The sequence below is a fragment of the Zonotrichia leucophrys genome, chromosome 5 (assembly GCF_028769735.1).
Source record: "Zonotrichia leucophrys gambelii isolate GWCS_2022_RI chromosome 5, RI_Zleu_2.0, whole genome shotgun sequence".
Lineage (NCBI taxonomy): Eukaryota > Metazoa > Chordata > Aves > Passeriformes > Passerellidae > Zonotrichia > Zonotrichia leucophrys.
In genome coordinates this window covers 10,576,588-10,601,920 of record NC_088175.1, presented here as the reverse complement: position 1 = coordinate 10,601,920, position 25,333 = coordinate 10,576,588, and the positions used below count along the sequence as shown (strand labels likewise).

Here is a 25,333-nt window from a genome sequence, read left to right as displayed (position 1 = left end):
AATTTTTTAAATGAAAAAGATTTTTTTATGATAAGGATGATTAAGCATTAGGATGAATTGACAGGAGAAGGAGTGAACTGTCTTGCAGGTTTTTAAGAACATTTTAGATAAATATGTGCCAGGAATAATTTGGTTGACTCATGCCTGGGGCAAGGGGAGATGGCTTGCTGTTTTGTATGGTTTTGTGTGTGGAGAATCAAATTTTGCAGTACAACTTGTTGTTTATTTCTTCCTCAGCTTAGTAATTGATTAAAAGAAATATATATTTTTTTTATCAGAACAGTCCGTGTTGTTTGGGTAAGTACAGCTGCTGTGCAAGGCAATCTTGAGCTTTGGCCTGATCAGGTAGTAAAAGAGTGGCTTTAGCTGGTGGATTTGTATTGCAGGAGGAGCACTCCGTAGCACTGAGGGTCTCGTTAGACTCTTGCATAGAAAGCTGGCCAGAACCACTGAAATGGGCTGCCACTTTTAATTTTTGCTGTGACCCAAGGTGTTTACAGCTACAGATCTCTCTGTGCTTTACAGAGACAGTTTTAAATCACACCAGTTGTACAGCTGAGACTGAAGGCCTGTGTGATGTACTTAGGGCTAGGGAGTAATTAACAAATTAATTAACAATGCAGGAGAAAGGCCTTCTGATGTCTTTGGATCATCGTGCAGATTCATACTCAGACTTCACTGAGTGCTGCAACCTTTATCAGAGGGTTATGGGCGCCAGCTCACTTTCTCATTTGGGAGAGAGTAAAAAGATTATTCCACAATGTGCAGACACACAATAAACTATGCCTTTCCTTTGCATCTTAAAATGTTGCATAGTTATTAAGTATCCTTTTCAAAGAGCTACAATATGTTTTATTAGCATAAGTGTAGAAAATCTTGATAAAAATTCCTATCCTTTTAAGCTCTGGGCACTTTTAGCCTCAATGGTTTCCCTGGAAATCAAAATCTGTAGTTTAATCACGTGGTTTGAAAAATGCAATGACACTTCCTGTAGTCAATGTGTGTGAGGTATTTTGCAGAACTCTTGAGGGTAATTAAGATAAAATTCTTATTTTATTATGACTGATAAAGACTAGAATGATTTTTGCAAAATCTGGCCTTCAATACAATGTGCATTTCAAATTCTGATTCTAGTAACATTCTCTACTTAAATTCAAGCCCTCAAATGATAATCACTATATTGTTAATACCAACACTGATTTTAACTGAGTATTTTATAGGTTGTAGCTTTCATATTCCCTTCAGACTCTTTGGAGTAATGTTCAACAGGTGTTTCCCTTTGTTTAGAAGGGAGTTAAAAATTGAGGGTGAATTCACTTGTCTACAGTGATTATCTTTCCAAATTACTTTGAGAGGAAAGCTGGAATTAAAATATAATTAATTATTATTATTATTATAATTAATTATTTTAGTTTTGTACATAGAAAGTACATAGTCATAATTACATTTTCATTGTAATGATTCTATATTTCTTTCATTTTATTCAACAGATCTTGGCCAATCAATTTTTTACACTACTACATGCTTACTTCCTTTTCTCAGTGATGATATTTTGAGTACTTTACCCTATACAATGATTTCAACATTAGCCACCTTTCCTCCATTTCTGCACAAGGATATTATAGAGTATCTCAGCACATCTTTTCTGCCTATGGCTATATGTAAGTAGAACTCATTCTAGTATTGTTTTGTCTTGGCACATAACAGTATCAGACTGTACAAGTCAAAATTTGGTCTGTTGTGGAATTGTAATGGAACATCAACCTCCTTACAAATATAAAATAATTTCCTTCCTTCCATCAACCGCCTTACAAATATAAAATAATGTGACTATTTTCAAAGTGAAATAGCTCTATAATTTTTACTTATTTATTGCACTGTGTTTTGGTGTGAATTCTTCCTTCCTTTAAAGTGTGATGTTTGTTTAAGAAATCACTGTTTTCAGACTCATAGAACTTTCAGGGCCAGCAGTGGGAGTTGTGAATACAGAATCAATGGGCAAACTGCTCCTGAAATAATACATGTAATAGCAGCATGCATAATTTTTGCATCTGGACTATATCTGGATGTATGAGTATGATTTTTCTCAGTGTGATGATGTTGTGGTGAATTTCTGGTTTTCTCCTTCTCTGTCTTCTTGTCACTTTCTATGTTCTATACTAAATGACTGTGCCTGCAATGTCTCCTATGCATAGCAGTTAGGACTGAATCTCATGGTCCCTGCCTTTTTTCCTCCTCTTTCTTTTTACTCCCCCTCTGTGAAGATGTCATGTGGTTACTTAACATCATATTCCCTGCTCAGTGTGGATCTTGAGGTGTGTTCTGAATGCTTGTCCATGTACCTGACAAAAAGCTTGATGGGACTTACCAGTAATGAGAAATATAACCATTTTCTGCAGAGAATCATTAGGGTCAATATAGGTCTGTTTTAACCAACAAGCCTTTTACTGTGTGTGACCAAACACTGGAACAGCTTTCCAGAGCAGTTGCAGATTCTCCATCCTAGCAGATGCTCAAAACACAATTTGCCCTGGATGTCTGCTCTCGTGCCTTGGAGCAGAGGGATTGGCCAAGATGGTCTCCAGAGGTCCCTTTTAACATGAACCATTCTGTCATTTTGTGAGAATGTCTCTTCCTTACCTCTGTATTCCCGATCTTTGTGGAAAAACATGAACAACTTTTGTACAAAGGTCAAGAGTAATGTCATTTAAGCATGCAGAAGATGCTGAAATAAGTATAGTCCAGTGTTTTGAGATTAAAATTTAATACAAATTTATCATGTGTATTTTCTGACCAGTCGATGATCTTGGAAGAGTCCTCTAACTCTCCTGGACTTCAGTTTTCTCATGTAAAATATTAATTTTTAGTACATCCTAATGAGGTTTTCTCTATTAACTTTGACACATTTAATGACAGTGTGCAAATCAAAAGTGCTAAGATATATTTCATAAGAATGTGCAATAGGTCCTCTTTGTGTTAAGAACAGAATTTTGCATTAAACAACTCTTTTTCCCGCTGCTGTAACCTGTTAAAGAACAGCTGAAGATGGTGACTTATCCTGTCTGTCCTCAGATCTTTAGAACTATACAGATCTGAGAATCACTCAGAACCTCAGAATAACTGGTTGAGTTGAATCCTTGGTTTACTTAAATAGATGCTGTTCCCCAACTGCCCCTGATAGAGATTGCATCCTTGCTTTGCGTTTGTCATGCTGGCTTTCTTCTCTGTCTGTTTTGGTGAGATTTCTGTATGAAACCAGTCTGCTGCTTTTTAAATTTACTAATCTAGTACTGTGTCCTACTTTTTTGCTGATGGCTAAATTTAATTGCCCAGTTAGAGCTGCCGAGTATTTTTCAATTTAAATCTATAAAAATACACCTTTCTGTAATACTTTGGGGGCAATTATTTGTGTGGATAACATTAAAAAATAAATGAATGGAGTGCAGTGAAGAGATCTATAGTAATCTTGGGTCATGTGGAGAACAGAAAGGGAGAAATTCTCCATTTTCTCTCTTCTCTCCATCATTTCTATTTGAGTGTTCTTTTAATTAGTCTCCTTGTCTTTCCCTGCTGGGAATTATATGCTCCTTTGCAAGGCAAGTGCAAAACCTTTCCTTCCCTTAGCCTTTAGTTCTGATTCAAACCAAAAGGGAGGATGCAAGAGATTGTCTAAGCAGTTGGAGAGCCAGATGGGAGGGATGAAAACAGCTCGCTGAGCTGGTAGCTACAGTTCTGTGCTTCTATCCCAAATGCTTGGTATTTGGGTCCTGGCAGCCAGGCTTGGGGAAGTGCTGTGAGGGTGGAAAGATACTTGTGACATCTCAGTGTAGGAGCTTGCCTTCAAAGCCATGTTGCCATGTGAAAGTTCTGCAGGGTTTTTCCAAATATATGCCACTTAATAGTAACCACTTCATGGTTCCAGGAGGACCTCCAGCCACTTCCTGTGTGAGGTAAAAGATACTGAGGTAAAAGACAGTCAGTGCTGCTGTTCTTCCTTATCTCAGGACAGGTCACATAACCATGGGACTGATGCTTCTGGTCTGCAGCCACAACTTGAGCTCTCAGCAGATCCTACAATCCAAGGCCTAGGTGCACTTGGTTGTACATGATGTTATTTTGACCAGTCTGGGGGTTCTGAAGGAGAGGGCCTGAGAAGGCAACTGGTTGATGCAGTTTTAGGGACGAAGTCACGCTGATCTAGAAAACCAGGAGCACGTCTATGCTCTGTAGATCAATGCCTAGGCATCTTTCTCTTCCACTTTTTTTTTTTTTTGATTTTCATGACATGGCATCTTATGAATTTTATCTGCATGAGCTGGAATCAGTTACATGCTATTCTCACCTGATTTTCTTATTACAATAGAAATTTATTTATTTTTTCCTTTCTTTTAAGTGGGATCTTCAAAACGAGAAGGTGTTCCAGCACATGTCAATCTGTCTGCATCATCAATGCTGATGATTGCAATGCAGTACACATCAAACCCAGGTATGTGTTAACATGCAACATGGTATCATTCATTCTGAAACTATCAGTCAGGAAGTATTGTCAAATGCAATCAGAAAAGTTTTCATTATGGGAAAAAACTGTGTTGTTTTCCTGCACAGTATGAAAATTATTTATTTTAGTCAAAACTGAGATTTCTGAACATCATTCTGGAAATAATCCATATGTAGATAAGAGATCTCTTTGTGATGGAGAAATAGGATTTGGTGCAGGATTGGAGACCCTGATCTACTCATGTTTGACATCAGAATAAAGTACTGATATATATATAATGTCAGTGTTGGAGAGAAATACCTCTTACCTTGACTACAGAAATTAATTGTAACTGTCTTATACTATGATTCAAATATCACTGAATTCACAACTGGTACTGTTTTTCTAAAGAAGGCAGGTAATTCTGGCTGCAGGCTTAATGGAACTATAATTAAGTTAAATGTAATTAGGAGTATCTAAACAAAAGTGAGGCAGTCCCTGTTTAACCATTGGGATCACATAACCAAGTTGAAACAATATTGAACCCCAGTGAGCTGTTACATTGCATAATCATCAGCTGTCAACTATCTCCTGTCTTGTGAGGATGGGTAGATGGTGTGTGTGGAGGAGCCCCACACTGCATTGTGTGAGGAGTGTCACATCAGCCTGACTTGGTTCACACAGGTAAATAAAAGCAGAACACCATTTCTAAAAGCTGCTTGCAGAAGTCAGGTTTTCTTTCATTAAATGTTCTGTCTTTGTTTTTCTGTGATTTCTGTGTTCAAACTGTGTTGGAAAACTAATTGCCCTGTGGTTTTTGGGAAGTCAGACATGTAAAGTGGTTCACTTGGCTCTCATGTTTGTTTGATACAGAGTGGCTCCTATAGCCTCTTGTGTATGTGGGAATGATCTATTGTTAATGTGAGTTCCATTGCTGCCTCAAGGTGAATGATAAGATACCCATTTACACTGTGACACAGGGACAAAGTTCTAGTGAATCAGCAGGTATTTTTCAGCTGGATGTGTTTGAAAAAGATCTCCATTGCTGTGCAAAAAGCTGTACCCTCATGGTAATCATCTTCCTGCATTTTTTGTCAGAAAGAAGTTACTAATATTTGGTTTCTTATATTTTGTGATGACTCTTGGGGCATTGATTCTTTAGCAAGCCCTTTAAAATAAAAATATTTGAATGAGGCATAGAGTTCTGGATGGACAAAGCAAAGCCAATCAGCTGATTATGTAACTTCTGTAGCCTGAGTTTCCATGTCCATGTTAACTCTATACTGTCTTTTCTCTCTCAGTGTATCACTGCCAATTATTGGAATGTCTCATGAAATATAAGCAAGAAGTATGGAAAGTAAGTTTATGATCATATATACTTTGTGGAAATGACTGTGCTTGGGTAGTAATAAAAACCAGATGGCTTGGAAATTGAACTAACTGTATGCCAAGAAATTGTAAATGATCTTTATATCCAGTCCTCCCTCTGGATTATGGAGAGGAAGGTCACTCTAATTTTTAGTTTACAGAGGCAGTTCCGTGTTTTATAGAAATGAGCTCTGTTTCCTAAGTACTATGTGGTTGTGGCTCCAGTGATGGAAATTTTAATAATGAGCAAGCTTCTCAGTTCATGTGAGACTGGACTTTTATGAGAACTATTTGTGAGTATTGTTGTCTGAGTCTGCTCTGAATCTGGTTGATTTATCTGTATTTCACCTCTTTGCTCCATGACTACACAGAGAATTCATTTTGCTCTGGTAGTGCTCTGTGGGATGGCTGGTTGCTGTTGCATGCTCTGATCAAACTCAGAAGCATTCAAGTTGGTCATCTAATCTGTCTCTTAAGAGCATACAAAGGAAGTTGGGGCATGAAATGTGTTAATTTTGTGTGTTCAGCTGTCTTTGAACAGAAATGCAATATATTGAATTGCGGCGTGTTACCTTGCAAAAATGAACATTTTGTCCATGTCTTTCCTTAGGATTTGCTATATGTAATAGCCTATGGACCATCTCAAGTTAAACCTCCAGCAGTACAAATGTTATTTCACTATTGGCCCAATTTAAAACCCCCTGGGGCAATCAGTGAGTACAGAGGACTTCAATATACAGGTCAGTGCAGCTGGTTTTGTATAGGCCAAAATAAATAAATTATGAGAAGTGTTAAAGTCACATTTTTACAGTTCTATGATGTATTTGACGCTTTTTGTTTGATAAATTGTACATTCATAACAATATGCAATATCCATTTATCTGCATTTTCAAAACATGTCATGAAAAATAGAAACTCAGATCATAGCTAGTAAATATGTTGTCTTCACCGCAATATTAACTAAACCTGAATAGGAGAAGAAATAACTATCATGTTTGTAACAAATAGCCTGTGAAACTGCTGCCTGGGCCTCCCAACAGATCTGGTTTATGTTCCTTTCAATTATTGCTTTGGTTGCTTTTGTTGTGTCAGCTGCTAACACTGCTGCTGTTGCTAAGACTTCTTATCTGGCTGTTACTGTCAAAAAAATTCATGTGATGTCAGGTGCAGTTAGTACAATGGATAAATTCTCAAGGTTGGTTATAGGATGAAAACGGGGGACAAAGTCCGGAGTGCAGCTGGAGCATGTTCATGGTACAAAGTCCTCTGTCTGCCAGACTGCCCAGAGATACTGATGGGATAGTGCTGCTACAGGGGTGACTGTCCAGCAACAACTCATTGCTTTTCCTGCTTGTCTGTCTCAACCGGTTTCAAACAATCTCTGTCATATGACATAGATTTTGTTCACTTTTAAAATTTCTGGACCAGAATGTGACATTTTAAATTATGAAAATCAAGGGTTGGAAGAAACCTTAGAAGACCCCTAGACCAACTCAAGTGCTGCCTTAATGTTCCCAGTAGAATTTGTCTGATCTGTTCCAAAACCTTCCATTGAAGGGTTGATAAATTTTCTTGACTATTTAGAAAAAAAAAATCTTTATGTGCTGCTCTGCATCACTTTTTCCATGCAAGCAGGTCTGTAAACTAATCATGATAGTATTCTTTTTGAGCTGTTACTAGTACTGGATAGACTGGGCTTTTTCCCTTATTTGTAAGTTTTTTGTTAATATATCCCAGAATGGGATGAGTATTATCTGCATTTGCATGGTATTTTGACCTTGGGGGCATTCTGTAGAGCATCCAAGTGATGCCATTTGAGCATCCCTTTGTTGTTTACTTCTTGCCATTACACAGCCAAGGCTCCTTCTGTCACTGGACTATTTTTCCTTTGTCCCAGCTGTGTTTTCATTTTGTCTGGGAAAGTAACTGAATTTACTCAGCTACTCCAACCCTCTTGCTTCTGGAGTGAAAAGATAGTCAATTATTTCAAGATGCTGGTGAGATCGAGTCTGCAACAGGAATGTCTGTGTCTTACTTTTTCCATTTTCTTACTGAATCCATGGCTCATTTAATTATACTGTAAATAAGTCAGGCAGGTATGTTCAAGGTTGTTTATTGTAATTATTGAGCTTCATGAGGAATGGCTATTTGTATCATACTCATATTTGTATAGTACTTAGTACAAGAGGCTCTTGTTCTCAATTGAGACTGCTAGACAGAAAGAATATAAATATCTCTTCTCATTTATTAATCAGCCATGTTTTGGTTTTGCAGCCTGGAATCCTATTCACTGCCAGCACATTGAATGCCATAATGCAATTAACAAACCTGCTGTGAAGGTACTGCTCTTCCTTTAGGGGCCAGACCCAGCTCTCTGGGACAGGGGAGGTTGTACTTTTACCTCAGTCATGAGCTGTGGTGGTGTGCAGGTGACCAAAGCAGGTGCTAAGGGAGCAGCAAAGCCTGTTGGCACCAAAGGGGGCACACCTTTGGGAATATGTTCTTTGCCTGCCTCAAGCAAGATGAGGTTTTTCCTGAAACTACTGTGGGAAATCTTGAAATTAAACATGGTGATGGTTGTAGAGTACTTTATAAAATTTTAAGCTGGCTCCTGGCTAAGCCATGTAAATGTTTTCCTGAACACGCACATATATGTGTACAAATATGAGCACAAATATTACTGTATACAGGAAACATTGCTTCAGTTCTGTAGGTACATGTTCACCTTGGTTTCTTGATTGAGCTCATACAATGCACCTACTTTGGTTAAGATCCTTTGCTTGGAATGTGTCCTAAAGCAAATAGCAACAAAGCTTTAGTTACCTTTTCTGCAGCCCTCTTTGAGGAAGGTAAATTCTATCTTTACTGTTTACAGGCATAGTAAAAATGAAAAAGCTTTGACCAGGCTTACAGAGCAATATGATAGCAGAGGCAAGAACAGCGGCCCAAGTCCAGAACATACTGCAGTTAGGTGTACTGATTAATTAATTTGTATCTAGTTAAATATGTAGGTACAACCAATTTTCCTGGCATTGATTTGTATACTAATATAATTTCTTTAGTCAGAGAGTTCTGCAGTGAGCCTTTCCCACAGGCTGTGCTAGGACATAGTGATGGCACTTATCTCGAAAGTCCTGCAAGGGACCACCTTCCTGCCCACTCCAGTAATTCTCAATGATTCCTCTCTCACAGAAAAAATGTTGAAAGGTGCTTCATGTTGTGGTGGTCACTAGATTCAGGCTAATAACACAATAGAATAAAATATTAAAAAAGTACAGTTTCAAGCTTTGCAGATTAAGTACCTGCATATTTTTGATTGATCTGTTAGCCTAATTTTGACAGAACCAGTTTTGATCAGTCATCACTCAGAAAAATGCAGCCTGTTGTGTCCTAAGTAGATGATTTGGTTAACAAAGATGAGAAATGGACATTTAAAGAGGTATTTGTCTTTATTTATAAAATCTTGCACTCCAGTGGAGTAAGAGTGATCAGAGTGGTTAAGATGTAGTGTATGCACACTACTGTTCAGTGTTTCCTTTGTAGTACAAAACACTTGAACAAATGTGTATGGAACTGGCTTTTAACTGTAACTGTTTTCTGTAATTGACTTATGTGGAAGGATAAAAGCTAATGCAAGACAAAGTCTGGACCTATGTTGCCAAGGGAACTGTGAGTCTTTGTTCTGTCACTGCAGTTGTGCTCTACACTTGAAAACTGTGACGACTGAAAATTAGATTTTGCTGGAAGAGGCATTTTTGAGATAGAAAAATCTAGACCTTTCCATTACCTTGTCCTAAACAATGGATCCTCTAAGTGCTGTCTTTTTAGGGACAAAATAGTAGCAGTGTATAGTGAATATGCGATGTGAGTATATAACAAAACGTACTTATCTTTCAGAAAGTGATAATATTGGGACTGCAATATGTCCTATTTTTACAGGCTCTCAGATCCCTATCTTTGTTAGAAATAGTTTGAGAGTACACCACATGCTGAGTATTTTCTTTCATTACTAAATGCTCTTAACACATATCAAAGCTGTGTTACATTTTATGTTGTAGTATTAACATATTATACTTTTTCAGCAAGCTTCAATGAACAGAGATGTTAATCCTTTTCCTTCTCCATGTTTCAGATGTGCATTGACCCATCCCTGTCTGTGGCTTTGGGTGATAAGCCACCACCCCTATATCTTTGTGAAGAATGCAGCCAAAGAATTGCAGGGTAGGTAAACCAAGAGCTGGAAAATTATAAATATTGTCAGACTTCATAACTCTGGAGTTTTGCCTTTTTGGAGTATGATTTGCATATAATTTGTATAGGTAAACCTGAAATATATGGAGCACACTGCCACTCAATATGAATAAGGATTACAGATATTTACATGATCAGCATTTGCACCTACCTTTAAACAGAGCTTTTAATTTGACATCTCTGAAAAAATAGATACTGTGAGATGCATTGACTATGACAGGGAAACCTCATTAATGCTCATGAAACCTCATATGCTTATAAAACATTTTTTATCCTCATCCATTAGTTGTCATTTAAAACCAAACATTCCAGTGAAAGTTCTTTTACAGAGCTTTCACTAATGTTTTGTAACATGTATTTCAGATTAGTCTCTAAGATATACCATGGAGCAGCAGAGATCAAAGAAATTGATCCAGGATTGGCCAGTACTTGGTATAAACGTACCCTGAAATAAAATAACCTCACTTTGTTTTCATTTTTGGTTGTCTTTTTTACCTTTCAATTGCTACTTTGGTTTGCATTAATATACAAAGTCTACTGATACTTACAGTCAGTGCCTGTCCTTACTTCAAATGGACAAGGTTACAGGTAGTTCAGAACCTAAAGGAGTGTTTTTCTCCTCAGTTTCAAACAACTGTAAATCATACTGGCTGTGGGAAAAGCAATTACATCTCACCTTAGGTTTTTAAGTCATCATTGAGTTAAAGCAGGAAAAAGTAATTGACTAAAGCAGGAAAAAGTAATTGAATTTGGTAGAAGCATAGCTTCTAAGGACACACAAAGAAAACAATACTGGTACTTTGGTTTCTTTTCTACATTCATCTGCTATTCTTCACTACCATTTTTTAGCTGTCAGACTTTCAGAGGATGCTCTCTTTTAATTTGATAAATTTAGACCTCAAAAGTAATTTTGAAAACCTTGAACATGGTGACCAACATCATCAAAGTGGTAATTTATGGTTTGACAGCACAACCAAGAAATGTTATGTAAAGCAGTCTGCAATTTATAAAATTGCATTTGAAAAAAAGCAGCTTCAGAATAATGGCATTCCTACCACATTGATTTATCTAAATTTCCTCTGTACAAAAATAAATCCGTGTATATATATATATATGTGTGTGTGTGTGTGTGTGTGTATAAAAAGAAAGCTAATTATATATACATTTTACAGGGATCACAGTGAATGGTTGATTGATGTTCTTCTGCCACAAGGTAAGAGATATTTTAAGGGTAGGTACAAACTGATCATAATTCTTAAAACTATGCTGATATTTCTCCATACTGCATTACTTGAACTGCTGCATTATGTTCAAAAGTGTTGCCTTTTTTTATTTATTTAAAGTAGTTTGTATTTAATGCTGCTTAATGTCCTTAAAGTACTATGAAGGATTGACTAATCCTCTATCTGAAATACTATGCAACTCTCTATGCGTGAGGAAACAGAAACAATTGAACAGATTTTCAAATCTTGACACATTCACAACTGGAGCCAAGTTTTTAAAAAGTACTTGTGTCCCACAGTGCTGTCCAAAAAATGGGGCTAGTTCTTCCAGTAACCTGGGTCTGATTTGAAAGCCTTAAAAGCTGCTGAAAATCTGTAACACGCGACTGCAAAGGATATTAGAAAAGGACATAAAATATTTTTTTGTGATCCAGTTATTGATCCAATCATTGTTCTTTGGCCAGTGAGAAAACCTGATATTTTGTTATGTACTAGAATGCAGACAAAGCATGTTGACAGACTAGTCGGCATGTCATCTGAAATAACCCTTCCAGGGATAGAATGAAGACACTGCCTCTCTCTTTGCTTTGCAAACTGAAAATTCTTAAGCAGTTGAGATTTTCTTGCTGTCTGCTTTTAGTTGAAATGTTACCCAGATAAAGAATGTTTATTTACTTAAGGGAAGCACACCTTCTTAATCAGCCCCTTAAACTTACTGAATCATATGTTGCCAGGGCAACAGATCAAATAGCTACTGCTTACAGGTTGAATCTGCAAACATTTCACGCTGAAATTATGGGCCAGACATAGTGGCTGCTTTGGCATTGTTCATCCATATTCACTATTTTTTTATGCCAAGAGCTTTCACAAGCAGTGTAGGCCCACCTGAGCCATGTCTCCTACATCGTGCCACAGTCATGTGTGCAAGGTGTGCTTTTACAAGTCTGCCTGTGGGGCAGGAGCATAAGCAGAAGGTGGAGGAGTTGCAGAGCACACCACTCGTAATGCACCAAGGCTGTTGTATTTCAAAGTAGAAATAGCCATAGGCTTAAGTGTACAGTGTCCTCACTTATGCAGGCTTAGGGGTTTCAGTGGTACCTGGAAACACAAGTTTAGCCCAGAGACTTCCTTGCAGGATGTCCATTTTCCCCTGGCTGCCGTAGTAAACCACAAAGATCGTCACTTTGTGTTCATGTTTTGTATGCCTTCCCCTTACAGCTGAAATTTCTGCTATATGTCAGAAGAAGGTAAGATTCAGCCATTTGTGTGATGGGGCATGATTTGATGTTGTGTGTAATGTCATTCCATCACTGTATAGTGCGTTCTTCTTTGTACCATTCCAAAATCTCACAATTTATCCATGAATGCATTGATTGGTGGATGGAAAAAATTCAGCAGCAGGTTTCTTTTTGTTAAAACTGACAATGTTGATTTGAGTTGTAGGTTTTAGTTTAAGTGGCAATTAGTAAAGCAATCCAATTATGCAGTTGAGCTCTGTTTGTATTCTATAACTCTGCTTTATGAACAGGATAGAGCAAGAGATGAATTTTAAATTTAAGTGTTTATATATCTTCCCATGTCCTTGAAGTCTTGGATTGATCCTAAATTGGGCAAAAATCAAACTGTAAAGTGTGTATTTTTAAAAATATTGGACTGAAAATCTTTAGTGCTTGGCTCTGAAAAGGTTGCTGACAAAAAGAATCTGCTTGCGGTACATATCAGCTAATGTGTTTTGATAAGGCTTTTATAGCAAAGGATACAGTGTCAACATATTCCAGTTCTCATGTGGCAAAGAAAACTTCTCTGTTGCGCCGGATTACTAGGTGGCAGAGATTTCAGGTGCTTATTTCAAAGGCTTGTACAGTTTCCTATGATAAGGCAGATCCTTACATAGCATAAACTGTGGCATGGTGGCACCATTTTTTTGCACTCCTAAGGATCTACCTGTTGCTACCTGTAACTTAAAAAGACCTTCTGAAGCATAAGCAGGTGTTAAAAGAACTACTGTAAAATTTAGAGGTTGCTCCGAGTCAGGAGGTTGAGGTTGATGATTTAAATGTCAGTTTGGTGTTTCAGAAGAGGAGCAAATGTGACATTGAAGTCCAGACTCAGCATTTAGTCCTGAGGTTGTCTTCCTGGAAGGTCAGTGATGTTTGGCATCAGGAGGCTGCACACAGTTGTGCTTAGACAGAGTGATTTTGGAAATTGCCAGCGCTTGAGCCAGCTCCCTGGTGCTGGCTCTCATCCCTGTTTTCGGTTCCATTTCCCGATAACCTGTGGCCTGACGAACCCTTTGTTATTTCCCAGAACTGCAGCTCCCACGTCAGAAGAGCGGTTGTCACGTGCTTCTCGGCGGGCTGCTGCGGCCGCCACGGCAACCGGCCCGTGCGCTACTGCAAGAGGTGCCACTCCAACCACCACAGCGAGCTGGGGGCGGCCGCGGAGACTCACCTGTACCAGACCTCGCCGCCCCCCATCAACACCCGCGAGTGCGGCGCCGAGGAGCTCGTGTGCACCGTGGAGGCTGTCATCAGGTAATGTGTGTGAGCAGGACCAGGCCTGGGTGTCCATATTGCAGCTCATGTGCACCATGGACGCTGTCATCAGGTAATGTACGTGAGCAGGACCAGGTCTGGGTGTCCATATTGCAGCGGAGCTCGTGTGCACCGTGGAGGCTGTCATCAGGTAATGTGTGTGAGCAGGACCAGGCCTGGGTGTCCATATTGCAGCTTGTGTGCACCATGGAGGCTGTCATCAGGTAATGTATGTGAGCAGGACCAGGTCTGGGTGTCCATTTTGCAGAGCAGCTCGTGTGCACTGTGGAGGCTGTCATCAGGTAATGTGAGCTGTGGGTACATGAGACAGGATCAGGCCTTGCTGTCCATATTGCCTGCAGATCTTGTGCACAGGTGGATTTTAGTTTCACTGGGATAATTGGGGAGCAGACATATTGAATATGAGTCAGCAGTGTGCCTTGGTGGCCAAGAAGGCCAATAGCATCCTGGCCTGTGTCAGGAATTGTGTGGCCAGCAGGAACAGGGAGGTCATTCTTCCCCTGTACTTGGCACTGGTGAGACCCCATCTTGAGTGCTGTGCTCAGTTCTGGGCCCCTCAGTTTGGGAAGGACATTGAGATGCTCGAGCACGTCCAGAGGGAGGCAACAAGGCTGGTGAGGGGCTTGGAGCACAAGTCCTACAAGGAATGTTTGAAGGAGTTGGGGTTGTTTAGCCTGGAGAAGAGGAGGCTTAGAGATGAACTTAATTGCTCTCTACGACTTCCTGAAGGGAGGTTGTAGGCAGGTGAGAGTTGGTCTCTTCCACCAGGCAGCAACTGACAGAACAGGAGGACACAGATATTAGGAAAAAATTTTTCACCAAAAGAATAATAAAGTACTGGAATGCTCTTCCCAGGGAGGTGGTAGAATCACCATTTCTGGATGTGTTTAAAAAAAGACCAGACATGGCACTTGATGCTATAGACTAGTTGAGGTGTTAGGCATAGGTTGGACTCGATGATCTTAGAGGACTCTTCCAACCTCGTTATTCTGTGATTTTGTGAGTGCTGTCCTGATGAGGAGGGCAACCTGGAATCCTAGAATTTGATGTTACTTTGTTTCAGGAAAGTGATGACATGATATGGTTTAACATCTAGTTACTCTTGATTAGATTCCTGTATCCACTGCAGGAAAGGTGCATTCACTGACCACAGGTTTGTTTTACAGCTTGCTGAAAGAAGCGGAGTTTCATGCAGAGCAGAGGGAGCATGAACTCAACCGAAGGAGGCAGATGGGCCTCTCCTCTTCCCATCACTCCCTGGACAACACAGACTTTGATAATAAAGATGATGACAAGCATGACCAACGCCTCCTGAGCCAGTTTGGAATATGGTTCTTGGTAAGAAATTCTTGCTTTCTTCTCTGTTCGTGGTTGCCTCCCCTTTACTTTCTGAAGTCTGTTTTGCCTCTATTTTTTCCCACACTTCTTGGCTTTAATTGGAGACATACTCTGAATTGTAAGCAAGAATTTTTCCTGTGAAGCTGTCAGACTTGGAGATTTCATAACTAGTTTGGGTGGAGCTGCTGACTGTCTCTGAGTCTGCTACAAAGTATGTAACAGAATTATTCACTCTGTTTTTTAATTGAGTTCTGTTTTCTTCTGTTCACAAGTGCCCCCTGGTGAGCTGCATTTTTTTAATTTTAAAAGGCAGTCCCCTAAAAATTCATTTTCCCCTTTCAGTTTTCAACATCACTTTCTGGAAACAGAGCTTTCTCTCTTACCTCTGAATAGGCAGGAGGATTCTTAGTGGGATGTTGTTCCTTCCTGAAGTCAGCTTGATCAAGTTGTGTCAGTCAGTCTACTCCATTCACCTGGTGTGAATGACAGCATGAAGCCCTGTGTTCTACCCCTACAGCAGCTACCAGAGATTATTCCAAAACAGCAGGATTGCTCCTGGCTAGGTCATGAGCAGGCCAGGCTGCAGCTTCACAGATCCTCAGAAACTGCATTCTGCAGTTCTCCTTAAGGAGAATTCTTTTCCTCAGGCTCTTTCCAAGGCAGCTTTCCTCTCAGGCTCTCTCTTCAGTCACCCAGTGACAGGTGAGCAAATAGCAGGACCCTCATCCATTCTCTAAACAGAGGTAGGATCTCTGCATGGCGGGGTGGTAGGTGTGGAGTTCCATAGTACCAAAAGAGCTGCTCTGCAGTTTCAAGGAACTACATGAATAAACTTTATATTCTGCTGACATCTTGTGGGTTTTGTTGTTTAACGTTGTTTTAGAAGTAAAGACGTCTCTTTTTTTTTTATTGTGCCATGTACATTTATTCTGTATTAAATAATGTTTTATAAAGACTAAAGGTCTATATTTCCAGAAGTAGAATTAAGTGCAAACAGAACAGATTATGTTTTCTTTGTACATGCCTCATCCCTGACATTCAAAGTGTACCTTTCTGTGGTAGGGAGGAAGAATATACAATGCCTCCATTCTATTCCTGTAAAAAATATCTTGATCTCTCTGTAGTGGGTATTGACAGCGATGACCACACAGGTTGTGAGAAATCTTGGGTTGCTGTTTTCCTCCATAAAATGACTATCTTTCATGCAGAAACTGGATAAGGGCTCGAGAGTTCCTTTTAAAAAGGCGGCCAGCTGATACTGCCTTTGAGTTAATGCTCAACTGAGCCAAGCACAAGGAAGAAAACACCTAAGCTTCAACCTGCAATCAAGTAAAAGACTGTACTTTGAATTGGCAAGAGGGTTGGTGGCTGCCTCATCTCAAGAAAAATCAGGGAGGAAAAAACAATGGATTCTGGTTTCTCTGGGAAGGAGAGCTGTCATTTTTTTCTCCAGATACCTGTTGTTCACTCACTGCCAGGCTGTGGTCACCAGTTTCAGGTTGCCAAGTGCTGAGGGTGCAGTTTTCACTAGGAAATGACAATGAATAGCTGAGAGGTAGTTAAAGAAGCTTCCCAATTCTCCTGTCATCCATTCTTTGCATTCAGTGCAGCAACCTGACTAGAAACTGTCTCCTCTACCCAGAGGGTGCCAAGAGCTCAAACATCAGGTAATTAATGGCTTAGCAGCGTGCTGGCCTGTGAGCTGGGGTAGAAACTTGGTCTCAGATTTGTGACAGCTTTACAGTCCAGGTATCATTTTAGAGAGTTTGGAGAAGGGGTGAAGAATGTTAATCATTATGTGGGAATTTCTGTGTACTTAAAACTCATATTCATGCCCCAAATGAGGACAGAAATTCAATGTTGGAATCTTTGTGCAAAGTAAAGATCGCTTATTACATTAGGTAGGCATTTTCTTTCAGAATTTTTGGAGTTCTTGATTTGAATTGTCTTTTTATCTAATATATGTGTGTGTATGTATTGCATATATTTTACTAGATTTACAGTAGCTTCTGAAATTAAAAGTAATTTTAAAGTTTAAACCAAAAAGTTTGTCAAAGCACTCTATACTAATTTTTTTCAGTGTTGAAAGTAAACAAAAAATTCAGTCCCTGTTTTTGTTTTTCCCATTTTATTGTTATTTTCTGGTTAGGAAATGTTTTGTCAATTGTCCTGTACCAACCTCTACTTAAAACTGATAATTTCATTTGTCTCCTGTGTAATCTGCATCCTCATAACTCTGAGAATATGCAAAATCTAGTAGACCGAAAATTTCCCCCCTTTAATTCTAGAAATGAAAGTTGGTTTGCGTTTCTCTCTTCCAGGTGAGCCTTTGCACTCCCAGTGAGAATACACCCACAGAGAGTTTGGCAAGGCTGGTCAGCATGGTGTTCCAGTGGTTTCACTCTACAGCTTACATGATGGATGATGAAGTTGGTAGCCTGGTTGAGAAGCTGAAGCCCCAGTTTGTTACCAAGTGGCTGAAGACTGTTTGTGATGTCAGGTTTGATGTCATGGTTATGTGCCTCCTGCCCAAGCCAATGGAGTTTGCCAGGGTAAGAATGATTTATCTGAGGGATCCCTTATTTGCTGCAGAGATTAAGGTCTTGAGTAAAATCACCTTTTCTTTCCCAGCTCTGACAACACAAAGAAATCTCAGAATAGAGGGAGCACTGGAAATTGGGAATTTTTCTGTCACAGACATGTTTTATGAAAAGTCCTCTCCTTAGGATTTTTCTCCTGAGAAGCTGAGAGGCCTCAGAAACAAAATCTAAACAATGATTATCTGCTGCTGTGGAATGCAACAGGTGGATCTCTGATTGGTCTCATGATTGTTTCTATTTAATGGCCAATCACAGTCCAGCTGTCCAGACTGTCTCGATCAGTCACAAGCCTTTGTTATCATTCCTTTTCTATTCTTAGCTAGCCTTCTGATGAAATCCTTTCTTCTATTCTTTTAGTTTTAATATAATATATATAATAAAATAATAAATCAAGTCTTCTGAAACATAGAGTCAACATTCTCATCTCTTCCCTCATCCTAAGTCCCCTGTGAGCACCACCACATTTTTCCTTTTCACAGCATTTCTAGTTTTACTTTGTTAGAAAGTAGGCATTTTTTACAATGATGTGAAGGCAGTTTGGAAGAATATTATAGGTATTGAAAGATACTGTATGTTTTTGATAGTGGCACATTTCCATTACGCTGCTGAAGTACCCAGACATGTATTTGCTAAAAGGTATCATTTGCCTACTCCCAGATGTAAGCCTATCCTTTAGTGATATTTCTTTGTTCTTTGCATACTTCATCTCTGCAGCTGTGAATTAAGGTTTTTGAAATCACACAGTTGTTACTGAAGGGAACTCTGGGAACACTGATGCTAACATCAGAGACCTAATTTGAGTGACTCAATTAAGATCCCAGTCTGACATGGTTTGCCTTGTTGCTGATGGAGAGAGAGAGGTTTATCTGGCAGGTTGTCCAGGGTGCCTAAGTACAACTATTGGTGCAGCCTCTTCTAAAAAGAGTCATTCTTTCTGTCCATTAGTTATGAAGCAGAACTCACCACTTAATCGTGCTTTTGTAAGACTTTTTTTTTTTTTTTTGAGACTCTCAGAGGACATGTTGGGCTTGTTTCCTAAAATTAAGTGGCTAGACTTGGAAGAGCCATAAAGACTTCATGTGCTGTATTACATCATCAGACATGAACTGTACATTGTGGGTTTTTCCTGATGTAATGTATGTGATTTGCTGTACATGTGCAGGCCAGCATGGACATGTTTTACTCAGTAACCATTGCTGCTGGGATGCTAGTAAGTCAGCTGGGGCACACTGAGAGGTGGATGGATGCTTCAAATGTTAGAAACTGAACAAAAGAGACCATGGCTTTGAGATCAAGGGGTGAAAGAAGGACTGAAGCTCATGCTGTAATCTCTTGCAGTGTTTTTTCTTGGATCCAGCCCTTCTTTTCAGTTTTTTTACCCCCTACAGCCATACTTAAGACTGGACCAAAAACTTGCCAGATTTGCCAGACTTCACTAGAACATGAAGACAAATAGCCATGAAATTAGCTGTGATGAATGAAGGAAAAATAGTTTGCTGGCTGAGATTACCAGTAATTGTTGCCAAAACAGCAGGCATCTCTAGAGCTATTAGTCAGGAACAGCAGATGTGAGCTGAGGTCAGTTAGAATAATTAATCTCTGTATGCCAATTACTTATATGCTTAGAAGCATATTTTTTTGCTTCTATCACTGGGAACCTTTGTTCAAAAAACCCTGAACTAACACCCATGAAAGAACACCTTGTACAGACCAAGTTTTTCAGAATAAAGACCCAGTACTGTAACAAGTTTCCCAGAGCAAAAAATTGATGTTGCAAGTTTGACCAAATAAATCTGTGCCTTTTTGAGAATTATAAATAATAATACACTGAATCATGCCCTGGAAGTGAGCAAACTTCATTTAAGTCTTGGACAAGGCTTTTGTGGACTGTCAGTGAAATTAAAGAGGAAAAAACAATACAGCTCCATGGCTGAATTCTAAATTCTGCCTTGAAGTTATTAATGATCACCTCCAAAAATTTTCTGGCTGCAACACACTGAGCAAATTTGTGATAGTGAGCAAGTTACAGGGACTAGAAATGTTGTTCTTTGTGGTATTCACATTCTCTGAAAAAAATTTCCTCACCCAGGGTTTTTCTCCTGGGGAAGCTGAAAGGCAGCGAGAGGCCTCAGAGGAAAGGAAAACAATTCTTATCTCATGTGCTTCTCCTGTGTTGTGCTCATGTGGAATGTGTTTGGAGATTGTTTACCCAAGGTGATTGTTTGATTGGACTCCAGTGTGAGTTGTTTTGACTCATTGGCCAATTAGGGCCAAGCTGTGCCAGGACTCTGGAAAAAGTCACGAGTTTTCATTATTATCTTTTTAACATGCAGTAAAGTATCTTTTCTGTATTCTATAGTATAGTATAGTATTCTTTAATAAAATACAGTATAATAAAGTAATAAATTAGCCTTCTGATAAGATGGAGTCAGATGCATCATTCTCTCCCCTCATTGGTGGACCTGCATTTGCAATAGTTCATCAGTATGGTTTTTTGAAATACCCACAGGTTGGTGGATACTGGGACAAATCATGTAGTGCTGTAACCCAGTTAAAAGAAGGGCTGAACCGAATCCTTTGCTTGATTCCATACAATGTGATAAACCAGTCAGTGTGGGAGTGTATCATGCCAGAGTGGCTGGAAGCTATAAGGACAGAAGTGCCCGATAACCAACTGAAAGAGTTTCGGGAAGTGCTGAGGTATGTAGGCATATGTTGGAATCATTCTGGTTTTGCATATGTTTGTTGTGGGTTTTAGCATTGTAAGATGGTGACAACTAATTAAAATGTCTGTGTGTGCAATAGGCAGTAGTGAGTGAATGCTTTGGATTTGTTTTTGTATCCTATGTTGAAAGGATTTAAGTTTGGGAAAGTTTTCTTTTATTGCCCCCCATATCTTTGAGTCGAGAGCCAACTACATGGATTCTTCTTTGATGTGATCAATGAATATTTTTAGAAATATGTAGAAAGCTGGTCCTTCCTGAATCATGTTGGAAGGACCATCTTTCTCCTCCTTTCCAGTTGATGAGAAATGGTGGGGATTAGTAGAGCTATATTTGTTTAGCTGATATCTTCCCCTTTGAGCAAAGGAAACCCCAGAATAAGATTGGTGGTGGAATCATAATTTTATGTCTGGTTTATGACTTTGATGGTAAAACTTCACATTGTCTTTAAACTGATGACAGGGCTCTGAAACTGACTGTAAGTTAATATTTGTAGGTATTGCTGTAAACTTTTTTTAGTGCAAACATGGAATAATGAACTAGTGAGATGAGAAGTTTTCCAAATTTTGCATTGGATGTTGGAAAAGATATTGCTATCAAATGAAACTGGACATATGTGGTATGAATTCTTAAGGTGCATCACCAAATTCAGAGATGGCCTTGTATAGTCAGGACAGGTGGTATCAGCAGCCTAGCTCAGCTCCCGTGGAGGGTGAGGCTGCAAGTAAGATTAGCTTCCTACCAGTTTTCTGTTCTGTCTCACACAGTGTATACCATGCTAACTCAGTGATGCTACATTTTTGTTCTATTTTTCAGTAAAATGTTTGACACTGAGCTCTGTCCTCTGCCTTTCTCCTTGGAGGAGATGTTTGGGTTTATTAGCTGTCGATTCACAGGGTATCCATCTTCTGTGCAAGAGCAGGCTTTGCTCTGGCTGCATGTAAGTGTCCTTGCTTGATAAGTCATGCTGAAACAGCTGATAATTTTGAAAAAGAATCTGCTTTTCTGAAGTTGATGCACCCCTTCTGCCCTTTGCTTAGCTCCACAATATAAGGATGGTTGGTAGACAGACCCTGAGTGTTGCCAACCCATCATGAGCAATGACCTAGCTGACAAGGTGGGAAGCAGTCAAAGGTTGCACTTGGTAATCTTGGGGGTCTTTTGTAACCTAAATGATTTTGCGATTCTTTAAAAATGGAAGCCTGGGAATTTCTTTAACCTTTTTTAAAGAAAACCTTTGTTGTCAGTTGGGTCTTTAGAGCCATTCAGCTGGCTGACTTTTTTACAGCATTACTTTTCAGTCTCCACAGAAATTGGTCTGTAGATTCTAAAATTAATTCCAGACTCCAGAAACAGCTGTAGTTGTTTCTGCATATGAAGAGCTGGATTAGACTAGCTCTGTACCCACCAAGTCTTCTGCTGCTCTCGCCTTTTTTGTGCTATATTTGCCCACAAAACTGGCATTCACCCAATGTTACAGGGAGCTACAGGGATAATCATGTCAGATGAGGGCAATGAATTCAAAAAGGGTACAAAATTTTCCACAACACCTCAAAATAATACCTGTACTTTTCATTATTGCTTCTTTCCTGCTGAGGGTTATTTTAATTAAACCTCTACAAAGACCAATTTACCTGACTGTAATTTTAAGTTTTTAGGTCTACAGAGTTTTCAAGTAAAGCATGATTATTTTTAGATTTTTCTTGAATTAATAACACTTAATGACAAGTGCAAATGAGTTTATATTTATCTGAGTAACAGAAGCATAATAGATTGGTAATGTTCTCCAAGTGATGTGCAATTAACAATTCTGTCACTATGTTGACACCTGTAGGCTACCATTCTGAACAAATTCTTAGAATAAAATAAACAATTCAGTTTTAAGGAATAATTAAAAAAAAGTTATTAATTCAAGTATTGTAATATTTCTGCTTTACAGAAATATTTTTGTGGAATTGCTGCACATCCCTGTGTGTTTGTGCATGAAACTGCTCTCAAGGTGCAACAAGTGGATGCCAACAAATATTTTGAAAGTGCCTGTTTTATTTTGCCCTGATTATAACAGAAATCTAAGCTTGTAGCTCACCTCATTGAATACCAAAATTAAATGCAGAGAACTTGCTGAGCTGAGGATCATGTTACAAAAGTGCATCTAAAGTAGCTGGTGTTTGTGATCCAACTTGAAACTCATGCTTTCTTATTTATTGTCTTTCCTTAGGTGTTGTCTGAACTAGACATTGTGGTTCCTCTTCAGTTACTAATCAGCATGTTTTCTGATGGAGTTAATTCTGTAAAAGAATTAGCAAATCAAAGAAAATCAAGAGTCAGTGAACTGGCAGGAAATCTTGCAGCTCGGAGGGTAACTGTTATTTATCCTGCTTATTTTTTTTTGCTTATGACAATCTTCCTGACAGAGTCCACATGAAGAATTAAAAAACATCTTTCAATATGGCAGCATTTGATTGAAAACAGTATACATTTTGAAAATCAAAGAAAATTGGCATGACTTCAGTTAATATTGCTCTGTCATATAAAAGAGTAATGGTAACACAGGTAGGAACTCAGTATCTTTTTCAAGCTGTTTGATTCTTTGCATCAGGAACAAACTGTTATGGACAGCTGGTCATCCAGAATGACCTTCTGTATTCTGGTGTGAATTTGGTGGGCCCAGGTATGTTTTGAAAGAGTGAGAGAGAAAAATTTATTTCTGATTCCCTGCATTTTTTGTACCAAACACAAGAGATGCAGAATGTGTTCTAAAGTTGTCTGTCAAAGGCTTATGGTCTGGAAGAAAATATGTACAAATACATAGGTACTATGCATACTTGGTCTGATGTGACTTAATTTCTCAGTAGTTTGGATGAAGTGCTTCAAGGACACCAGGAACAAGGTTGCTTGAAAGATCTGATTCCTTACATTTAAGGAACTAGAGCATCTAGGCAGTTGATGACTTCTTACATGTGGTCTGCTGGTCTTCTGATACAGCTCTGCAGAGAGCACTGCCATACCTAGCCCATGATCACTTCTAAACTAAGCAGAAAAAATGATTAAACTTTCTGTCTGGTCTTTCAGACCATAGCTGGTGTGAAAATTGACCTGGTGTGTCATCTAAGTGTGTATCTCCCTGCAATGCCTAGAAGTTCTCAGGGTGTTTTAGCTGGCCTGCTGTGGTGTGGGCATAAATCAGTGCAGACATACACAACTTACTGCCCTTGTGTTTAGTTAATTTCCAGCTAGCTGTATCCTTGGTACAATCTAAGTTAACAAAGTTCTCTTGGGGTGGGCTCCTTTGTTAGCCTCCTGCTAAAGTCAGTGTCCATGGATTATGGAGCAGATCATTGTAACCTGATGGCTGCTTTACTGCCTGCACCAATTTTCAGTTTGGTTTTGGATGTTGAAATTCTTCTTAGAGGAATAACATAATGGATGTCAGCTACTTAGCTTGAGAGAATGTATCATCTGGGCAGAATATGGTTCCTGTACTTCCACTGTATCTTATCGTTCAGTGGTGTTAATAAGGGACACTGGTATATTTTGCAAAAAAAGCTACACAAGGGAGTGTCAGGGCTGTCAGAGTTCTTGCTATTTTTGGCATTTCTTATAGAATGAGATTGCTTAAGTGTCTGACAGTCATTTGGACATGTTGATTTTTTATGTTTTCAGGTGAGCGTTGCTTCTGACCCTGGGCGCAGAGTTCAGCACAACATGCTGAGTCCTTTCCCAAGCCCCTTCCAGAGCCCATTTCGGAGCCCAATACGTAGTCCTTTTCAGAGCCCTTTCAAGAATTTTGGACATCCTAGTGGAAAAACAATTGATTTTGAGTGTGAAGATGAGGAAATGAATCTTAATTGCTTCATTCTGATGTTTGATCTAATCCTGAAGCAGGTACTTGCAGAAGAAAAACATCCACATGGAAGGAACGCTGAAGTTCTGTAGTCACTTTTGGCTCTCCTTTATTCATTCTCCTTAGGGCCTGGCATTGATTCTTTTGATCCTGTATTGATTCTCTTTCTGCTTAGGGCCTGGCATGAAGTATAAGGCATTTAAATCCCAGTGCAGCTGTCATCTGTCTTTATCTCTATAGAAATTATAGGTTAATGGTCAAAGAAGTTAGATAGCTCCACATTCAGATTATTTATTAACCTGACACTAGTGAAAGAGCTTCTCCTTGGAGCTTTGTTTATTTTTACAGACTAGAGGCAGAGATTTGTTGATAAGCTTAGGATATCAATTTTTGGATAGCTAAGTTTCTACATTGTGAATTCAAGGACACTTGTTTTGGATTACAGTCTCCAGGTAAAATTAATAGATTATATTCTGGAAATTGTCTATTTACTTTAGCTTTTTGAGCTTGGGCCTCAACGCCAATGGCAATTTAAAATTCTGAGTTACAGTTTATCTTAGATTCTTCCCAGTACTGTAATATAAAACTAGCAGAAATGTAGGAAGAGGCAGATGGTTTGTACTCTGCCTTTTAAATTAATAATTAAACCTTACTCTTTTCACTTTCTTTCAGATGGAACTCCAGGATGATGGTGTCACTTTGGGCTTAGAGAACAGCATCTCAAAAGATATAATATCCATCATAAACAACGTGTTTCAGGCGCCCTGGGGTGGTTCTCACACCTGTCAGAAAGATGAAAAATCAGTTGAATGTGGTCTGTGCCAGTCCAGCATTCTGTGTTACCAGCTAGGTTTTGAGCTGCTGGAGCAGCTTGCTCCAAAGGAAGAAATCAGGCTTGTGGTAAGTAGAACAGGAAAGAATCTGTATTATCGGTGTGCTGCAACTCCTTCACTA

General features: G+C 39.1%; 1 protein-coding gene across 5 annotated transcripts in view; it reads left to right on the top strand.

Moving 5' to 3' along the window:
- UNC79 (unc-79 homolog, NALCN channel complex subunit) overlaps positions 1-25,333 on the top strand; it is a 108,531-nt gene that overhangs the window by 13,258 nt on the left and 69,940 nt on the right. For all 5 annotated transcript variants that reach the window (XM_064713857.1, XM_064713859.1, XM_064713858.1 and 2 more), the window contains exons 4-19: positions 1,491-1,661; positions 4,394-4,486; positions 5,779-5,834; positions 6,456-6,585; positions 8,120-8,184; positions 9,978-10,066; positions 11,269-11,309; positions 12,538-12,566; positions 13,627-13,853; positions 15,041-15,212; positions 17,534-17,764; positions 20,322-20,512; positions 21,352-21,475; positions 22,754-22,894; positions 24,199-24,420; positions 25,052-25,279. In XM_064713857.1, coding sequence (XP_064569927.1) covers positions 1,491-1,661; positions 4,394-4,486; positions 5,779-5,834; positions 6,456-6,585; positions 8,120-8,184; positions 9,978-10,066; positions 11,269-11,309; positions 12,538-12,566; positions 13,627-13,853; positions 15,041-15,212; positions 17,534-17,764; positions 20,322-20,512; positions 21,352-21,475; positions 22,754-22,894; positions 24,199-24,420; positions 25,052-25,279 — 2,210 coding nt within the window. The remainder of the gene's footprint in view (positions 1-1,490; positions 1,662-4,393; positions 4,487-5,778; positions 5,835-6,455; positions 6,586-8,119; positions 8,185-9,977; positions 10,067-11,268; positions 11,310-12,537; positions 12,567-13,626; positions 13,854-15,040; positions 15,213-17,533; positions 17,765-20,321; positions 20,513-21,351; positions 21,476-22,753; positions 22,895-24,198; positions 24,421-25,051; positions 25,280-25,333) is intronic.